Source organism: Bactrocera latifrons, unplaced genomic scaffold (assembly GCF_001853355.1).
Source record: "Bactrocera latifrons isolate USDA-ARS-PBARC rearing strain unplaced genomic scaffold, ASM185335v1 scaffold_610, whole genome shotgun sequence".
In the NCBI taxonomy this organism is placed as follows: Eukaryota; Metazoa; Arthropoda; class Insecta; order Diptera; family Tephritidae; genus Bactrocera; species Bactrocera latifrons.
Genome location: NW_017537280.1, coordinates 2,063 through 10,176, shown reverse-complemented (window position 1 = coordinate 10,176; position 8,114 = coordinate 2,063). Strand labels below are relative to the sequence as shown.

At 31.6% G+C, this 8,114-nt stretch overlaps 1 protein-coding gene across 2 annotated transcripts; it reads right to left on the bottom strand.

Moving 5' to 3' along the window:
* Positions 1 to 381: 381 nt before the first annotated feature.
* Positions 382 to 7,435, bottom strand: LOC108975115 (probable phospholipid-transporting ATPase VD). 2 transcript variants are annotated; one of them, XM_018943402.1, is made up of 12 exons: positions 6,688 to 7,435; positions 6,245 to 6,632; positions 5,863 to 6,191; positions 5,430 to 5,802; positions 4,571 to 4,726; positions 3,725 to 3,893; positions 3,499 to 3,669; positions 3,258 to 3,443; positions 2,998 to 3,198; positions 2,742 to 2,929; positions 2,507 to 2,647; positions 382 to 551 (listed from the first exon to the last, which is right to left on the bottom strand). In XM_018943402.1, exons 1-12 carry the CDS (start codon positions 7,418 to 7,420, stop codon positions 503 to 505), a joined length of 3,084 nt encoding a protein of 1,027 aa, XP_018798947.1. In that variant the 5' UTR covers positions 7,421 to 7,435; the 3' UTR covers positions 382 to 502. The 2 variants fall into 2 exon arrangements, with proteins under 2 accessions (XP_018798947.1, XP_018798948.1); XM_018943403.1 differs by lacking the exon at positions 382 to 551 and adding an exon at positions 1,164 to 1,440 and having other exon boundaries at positions 6,688 to 7,379.
* Positions 7,436 to 8,114: the final 679 nt, after the last annotated feature.

The window sequence follows — 8,114 nt, the reverse complement described above, 5'->3', positions numbered from 1 at the left end:
TCTTCATATTGTGACTCAATCAGAAAATACACTACAGAGCCGTGATAATGATTCATAATGAAATAAATTATAATGGAATACCATAAATTTAATTCATAATACATCATTATAATATACTAAGAACTGGAACAAATTATTTTTAGTTAATATTACACTAAAATATTTGGAGTTATAATACAAAAGAATTTAATAAAAATATATAAGTATTACACATATTTACCCTAGATTACGATAAAAATATTTACATATATTTAATATAGACCTTTTAATACGGATGTACAAATTATAATATAGCCTTAGGCTGTTATCATAATAACAGAAACGAACCTAGAACATACCATTGAAGTTATGTATTAAATAATTCAGTCACACCCGTATATATATCAGTATTACACTTTCGCACCATTATTAATTTATTTCAATAACACTTTTTACATGTGATTGTTTTCCAAGAATTGATGATAATCTTTGTCGTATAAAATATCTGCTTCGGTAGCGTTTATCAAGAAATAGTTGTTATAATTTGATTCTTAGACCCATAATCGGCGATTCTGTAAATATTACAATATTACCATACTTAAATAATGCTCATATATATATACATATATACACACTACTGTTATTATAATTGTAATTAGAATTGGCTTAATTATTATCCGTGATAATACATTTTAAAATGTAAATGTAATGTAATTGTTTCGAATATTTTTTTTTGCATCTTATATTGTTAGTATTGAAAAAGAAAACAAAAAACAGCATGATATATAAATAAATAAGATAATAATTAAATAATATCAAAATTGTTTTTTCAAAACAATAGAAGGGTGGGAGAAATTTTTAAAATAATTTTTTAATATAACAGTTTTAGGCGTATAACTATTAATAAATGTTATGTTACGTCCTAAAGGATGAACTTACACAATATCTAAATATGAATATGAATTAAACATTTGTCAATACACTTTTTATCCTATTCTGAGAACGTCAATCATAAAATACTAAATATATATTAACATAAAAACAGTAATGTAATTAAAATGGTAAATATGAAAAATTAAAATGAAATGTTAAACGAATAACATTGTAAATAAAAAACACACAACATTTGCAACCAATATTACTATACTGCACAAATATTTTAACTTAACCCTTTGCACTCGAGAAGTGACTCTCACTCACCATGGGGTGTGCTGCCGCAACTCGAGAGGTGACTATCGCTCACCACTTGCTTTGCTGCGGTAACTCGATACGCGGGACTAACTGTTTTCGTTTACTTTCTTCGCGGGTTCTTACGCTCTTTCTATATACTCCTATGAAGTGTAGTAGTGTAGAAGTGTGTAGTGGGATAAGTCCGCAACCACGAAGCGGACAGCAATTTCACCATCAGTTCCAACCTGACAGTCATGACAGAGAGATTACTATATTGAAAGTTTTTGATCCCTAAAACATGAAACGTAATACCGAATTAAGATCAAGTGAAGATAAGTTTGATATCACGGTGCTTAACGAGGAAATTACGTCTCTACACAGAGAGCTTCAAAATACAGAGAATAACAGCAGTAGTGACGATAGTGATGAAGTGAGAGGTGTTAGAAGTCAAAATGACAAAGAGTAACGTTTGAAAAATTATCCTATTAAATATGTAGAAATGCATTTAATATTAAAATATAAAAGTTGTATGTGTTATTTAATGTATGTAATCATTTTAAGTTAGAGGTAAGAAATTACCCAAAATACACTACAAAACGCTTAAAGTTGCTGGTGCGCCACGCACGTGTATAAAACTTTATATCCCTGACCCTTACAGTGCTTCAAAGTAAAGAAAGAATGTAGTAAGATAATTTAGCTTTTTGCAATCAAAACAAAAAAATATTCATTTTACATGTTTTTATAAAACATTTCTTTCTTTTTTCAATTCTCATTATTTTTTTTAGGCATTAGTATCCGAAGCATTTATTATGTACAATATTGGATAATATATGTATTATATACATATGTATATATGATACATACACCTAATGTCCATGTTATAGTTCACCGTGCACAGAGCGCGAGAATCCAACTCAGGTTGAGCTTTGGTTTTACTGTATTTTGTAGATTAAATCTAAGAAAAATAGACACTTTTTTCTTTCTAATACGATAGTTTTCTATGGCTCAGCTGCTAGAAAATGGGCTTAAAAGTTGTGAGATTATCACAGTTTGGAAAACATCAAGTCGCCCTACCAAGATGGATGATAAGTTGGGTCAAAGTATGTAAGTAAAATTTTATTTATTTCAAAATATAAACAAACTTAACTGAAGAGAAACTAAAGTTTTTTTTATCTTTCTAAGGAATTTCTTAACAACTTTATTTTGATATTTTTAAAAAAAAGAAACCAAATTAGACAGTCATTTTGTAAATACGTATGTATAAAAAATCCAAGTAAGCTACAACAGGCAACAAATATTTTACTATGGAAACGCATAGCAGGTAATTGTCGGTTACATTGTGTTGTGTGTTCTTTACCTATAAATTGATGAAGCTGATGTTGACCTTGACCAAGCAACTAACAAACCCTCACCTCTACTCCGGTTTTTTTTTCTCTGCAACAAAACTGTTGCACTGTCGTCAGGAAATAATGAGTTTTTAATCGCCGTAAACAACAGCCTGCAATAAAAATTACGCGACATTATTTAATAACAAATATACATATCAGTTGTGGAATTTGATTAATTGCGATGGTGCAATGTGAATAGCTTACCTAGGCAAGACAGCCACCAAAGTCGATATAAGTATCACAAGCCAATGCACTAGAGAGCCTAAACAGCGAAATATTACCCAATAAGTAGAAGGTAGTCCAAAACAGTTGACGCAAGTTGCATTATAAATAACAGAAAAAGCATAGAAGGAACCAAGACTTATGGTAATAGAGAGCGCATGTAATACAGTCTACAAAAAACAAAAAATAACATAATTTAACAAATTTATTACAGTCACAATGCATTGAAATAAAATACCCAAGATCTAATTTCGAGTGCACCATGAACTAAATTCGTATATAAACAGGTAGCTGTTATGGTTGCTCCGAACTCCCATATGCCAACATCACTTTCAGCATAGGCGAATAAGGCAATGAAAAATACCACTAAACTTTGGTATAACGAATCGGATAGCACTATCCAGAAATCATGCGGTTTGTAAGCAAGACCCAATCGACCCTACAGTGAAAATAAACATTAACATAAGATAGTTTAAAATTGTGTGCTTGCGTACTAACATGTTTGTATAAATAACAATTTTGTAGTAAAAAATCCTCAGGCACGCGTTTGTCGTAGACACCAATGGCAAGCGGCGGCAAAGAAGTAAATATTAAATTATATAACATCAGATACATTTGATCCATCATAACAGAGCCAGAGAAGCCACAGTATAGTTGGTACCAAAATATTAAGAACACGAACGCCTTAGAAAAAATTAGGGTAAATATAAAAAAAATCAAAAACCTATAAAACATTTACAGCATTTTTGTAGAAAAAATAAAGTATCATGCGGGACAAACGATCGTAACACCAGTATCCATGAGCTAACAATAAAGGTTCTAAGTAGCGAAAGCGTGATAACGTAAAATCAGCGGCCATAACAGCTTGCATACCCTCTTGACCGGAAATACCAACGCCAACATCTGCCATCTTTACAAAGACATATGAACAATAAATGATTATATATAACTGAAGTTCACTAAACCTGTATCATTGACACATCATTCGCACCATCACCAATCGCCAAGGTACATAGACGCAACTCTTCTTTTACCACTTTAACAAGATATGCTTTCTGAAGAGGTGTCGAACGGCAACACAACACAGATGCACAGCTTTTAGCCAATTTCAGGAAAGGTCTTATGAGTTTCGATCTGCAAAATAATTTGCAGTGTAAAATATACTTTTTAATAATTTTGTGAAAAATGATTTGCTAAATTAATGATTTTATCATATTAAAAATAATTAAATAAACCCGTTTACTCTATATAAGTTTGGAGTTTGTTTAATCATAATCGTTTCTTATTTATACATTTACATGCATATATGTATACGAAAAATATCAGGATATGTTGAATTACAGATGTCTATTTGTCTGTCCTGGTAAGCGATAACTGAACTAAGAATTAAAATATCTTAGCATTATAGATGGGCAACACAACCAATTAGATTGCCACGCCCACAAAAAAGCACTAACCTATAAAATGCTATAACTAAAACAGAAATTAATTGTATCATTTTAGTAGGGAGGGGCATCTGGGGTTTAAATTATTTGAATTCGGACGAGCTTGCTGTAAATAAGTCGTTCCATCTCCTTATCATACTGTGTGAAAATGTACGTATTGAAGTTCAATATCTGACTGAAAGAACGTTATATTATCTTTTAAAGCAAAAATTGGTACGGAAGCACCCACTAATAGATCAAATTGTATTCGTCGGGGGACTACTCGGTCAATAATTTGGTGAATAACATTATCCTGTAATCTTTATGTGGTGCAACGACTACAACGTTTTTAACTTTGTGCTCATATTACTATTAGCAAATACTTACCGTAAATCCAGGATAAAAGTCAAAGTTTTGCCGTCGACAACCAAAGCACGTGTTTTCAGTCGGGTATGAGTATCATATATTGATTTGCTGGTATCCAAATCAGCTAAGTAGAAATTGATCGCACTTTCCGCAGCATCACGAGAGCGAGCCGTTAGACTGAACATAATATAAATTTGGATTGTATTTAAAGAAGCGCTATGAAATAATTTTACCTCATAATCAATAAAAAAAAAGTTTGAATTAAATACTTTCCATTGTTTTTTAGCATATTCTAGTCCACAATAAAAATTGGATTGTACGAGAGTACGTGAAATATTTAAACAATTTTGGTATAAATTAAAAATACTTCAAGCAGTGAGACAAAAAAAGGCTGAAGATGTTATTTTTACTGAAAAAACAAATACATAAGTTCTATAAAAGATCATATTTCATAGTGGGAGGAGCCTTCATAGCTTTTAAAGGCCTTACAAGAAGAAGAATTTTTAAAAACGCTTTTCACAAATATTTTCCACACTCTTTTTTGCATTTTTGAAACTTTTAGAATTGAATTTAACGCAACACGTCCAATACACACAAATACAACACAAATTCTTCGTTTTACACGACTATACAAATTAATTAAATTTTATAATAATAATAATAGAAATTATTGTATTTCTATAATTTATCTAAAATAATACGAAATTAAATTTATCACGAATTAAAGTGCTTTACTTTTTTATATTACGTTTCAATTTAATATTATTTCTTTTTGTTATGGACTGTACGTGTTAACAATACATGAAGTCACATCACATTCGAGTAGTTTATATTATGTACATATGTACTATATATAATAATAATAAGAAGATGAACATACCGCAATAACTCCATCTGTTGATTAAAAAGTTTTGCAGAATATGCAACATTTATTGCCGTTTCTGGCTTATCGCCAGTTAACACCCACACCGATATACCAGCCGAAATCAGAGCAGCTAACGTTTCCGGAACACCATCTTGAAGCCTATCTTCAATTCCTGTAGCACCTAGTAATGTCAAATTACATTCCAGCTTCGCAAAAGAATCACGAATGCGTCGTTCTCTATTCTCCAACGACATTTCAATTTCTTGGTGGTGTGCCCACCATTCTGTATATTCGGCGGAATTCAATGTTCGTTTTGCCATAACTAATATACGCAAACCGTCACGAGCGTAACGGTCCAACTGCTGTTGAGTTTTTTCTCGCATTACACCTATCACAAAACGTTTGGTAAACATTATTTTTTTTTTTTAGATCATCGAAAATCTAATACCTTCTGTCGTATTTAGAGCGCACGGTACTAATACGGGTATAATAGAGCTGTCAGCGCCCTTTGTGTAAAGCACTATTTCTTGTGTTCCTGTACGGCGCACAATAATTGACATGCACTTGCGGCTCGAATCAAATGGCAAAATTTTTAGAACTTCATACTCCACCATTCCAGAATTAGGAATGCTAACTAGTATATGATTTGGACTTCGATTGACTAAACAGCAGTCATAACTATAAGCAGCATTTACAAGCGCCAGTTCATCTGGACTCTCAGCTTCATACAACGGTCTACCGTTGGCCGTTTTAAATGATTGCTGAATTTTTGTTTGACTGACAAGTAAAATATTTTTAATATATTTTTAATATGTGTGCTACTTACTTACTTTAACTTGTTTGTAAATTTTTTTGCTTGAACTTTTACATTCAAGAATGAGGTAAGGCTACTTATTTTGGAGTTTATCACTGCTTTCGCTCGCCCTGTCGGTGATATGCTATTTGAAAACGACTTCATTTTCACAGGAGGTGAATCAGAAGTAGGTGTAGTCTCTGCTGAGCTGCTTATTGGGGATAACGATGGAATATGTGTATGCGTTGGCAAAACATAGGCAAGGTTTGGTGGTGGTGATGGTGTTACTGAACGTGATTCAGCTAAGCGAGTATAACGATCAATTGGTATAGCAGGTGCTAAATTATTATTAGCTTTAGTTAATGATGTAGGGGATGAATCTGTTTGTGTTATATGTTGTAAAGGAGTATGGTTGTCTTTTACATCTGAAATTATTAAATTTTATATGTAGAATTGAGAAACATTATTAACAATACTTACTTTTTAGCATTACTGAATCATTGTTGGCTGCTCCTTGAACTTCAATTATGCCACTGGCATTCATTAAATCATGATGTGGTGTGGCACTTACAATCACCGTATTGCAAATCGCCATTACCAAAAGAAATTCTTGTAGCCTTTGGGCATTTGATGACAAATACTGACCAGAATTTATCAACTCTAGCATATCATTTAATAATGTGGAATTAGTTATCAGCGGTGGTGCTGGTATTCCAGGCTTTGAGTGCAACCGTTCCAGCTCTGAAGGGGGATGACCGTAATCTATGCCATTGACAACACATCGTCGAAATAGCATTTTATTTTCAGTCAGTGTTCCTGTCTTATCTGAAAATATATGTTGTATTTGCCCCAACTCTTCAGTAATGTTCATCGCACGGCATTCTGTTTTTTTATTTGTATCCTCGTCATATAAGTCAATGTTGTTGTGAATGTGGTATACTTGCAGAATTTTGCATAATTCAATAGTAACGTACAAAGACAATGGAATCATCACCTGCAATATTATAATGTATGTCCAAAAAGTCAAGAGGCCTTCGTAGCTTGGGTGAACATCAAAAGGTAGATATGGTACAGGAAATTGCTCAAAAGAACTTAACCACATTTTGCAGCCAACTGCGCCCACAATACATAATATCAGTAAAATTATCACACACCTAATAGAAATAGACAAATTTCTATTTAAAATATAAAATTTAATAATATTTTTAAACATTATAAGTTCATGTTTAGCACTAATCCATAAACGTCGAAGCTTCTATAAGAACGAAATATTTGACTTTTAATTTCTTTGTGGGCTTTTTATTATAGTAGCTTGAGCCTTGGTAACCTTATTCTAAGAATTGGAAAAAATAAGTGCAGAAAATAACTAAAAACCAAATCGAATAGTACAAATGGAAGATTGTCAATACCATTTATGAAAAATATACATAGAGACAAGAAAAAGGTGTTATGGATGTGTACGGTTCGATGCATGCAAACATGACCGATCTGTTTTAATGAACATGTTTTTTTATTTAAAATTAATTTTGTATAAAAATATGTGAAGAAAAGAATTTGAAGATTTAAGAATGTTAACCTTAACATAATTTTTTTAAACCTATAACATTTAGTAAATTTTAGCAGTCGAATATCTACTGTGTTTGTTTTCTACTTAAAATATTTTCTAATTCAATTAGTGAGAAAGATCTCTAGTATTGGAACCTCCCGATTTAAGTTTCAAATATGAATTTATGCGTTGATATCTGATAATTAGATATGTGTTAGGAGAGAAATGAAGTACACTTATGCTTATTAGTTAGAGAAAATATTTTTATGAACTAACTTCTTGTGGTAAAATCGTTCATTAAAAGCTTTACACTATTAAATATTTTTTTAATCTCTCAACATATTGCTAAAGAATATACAAG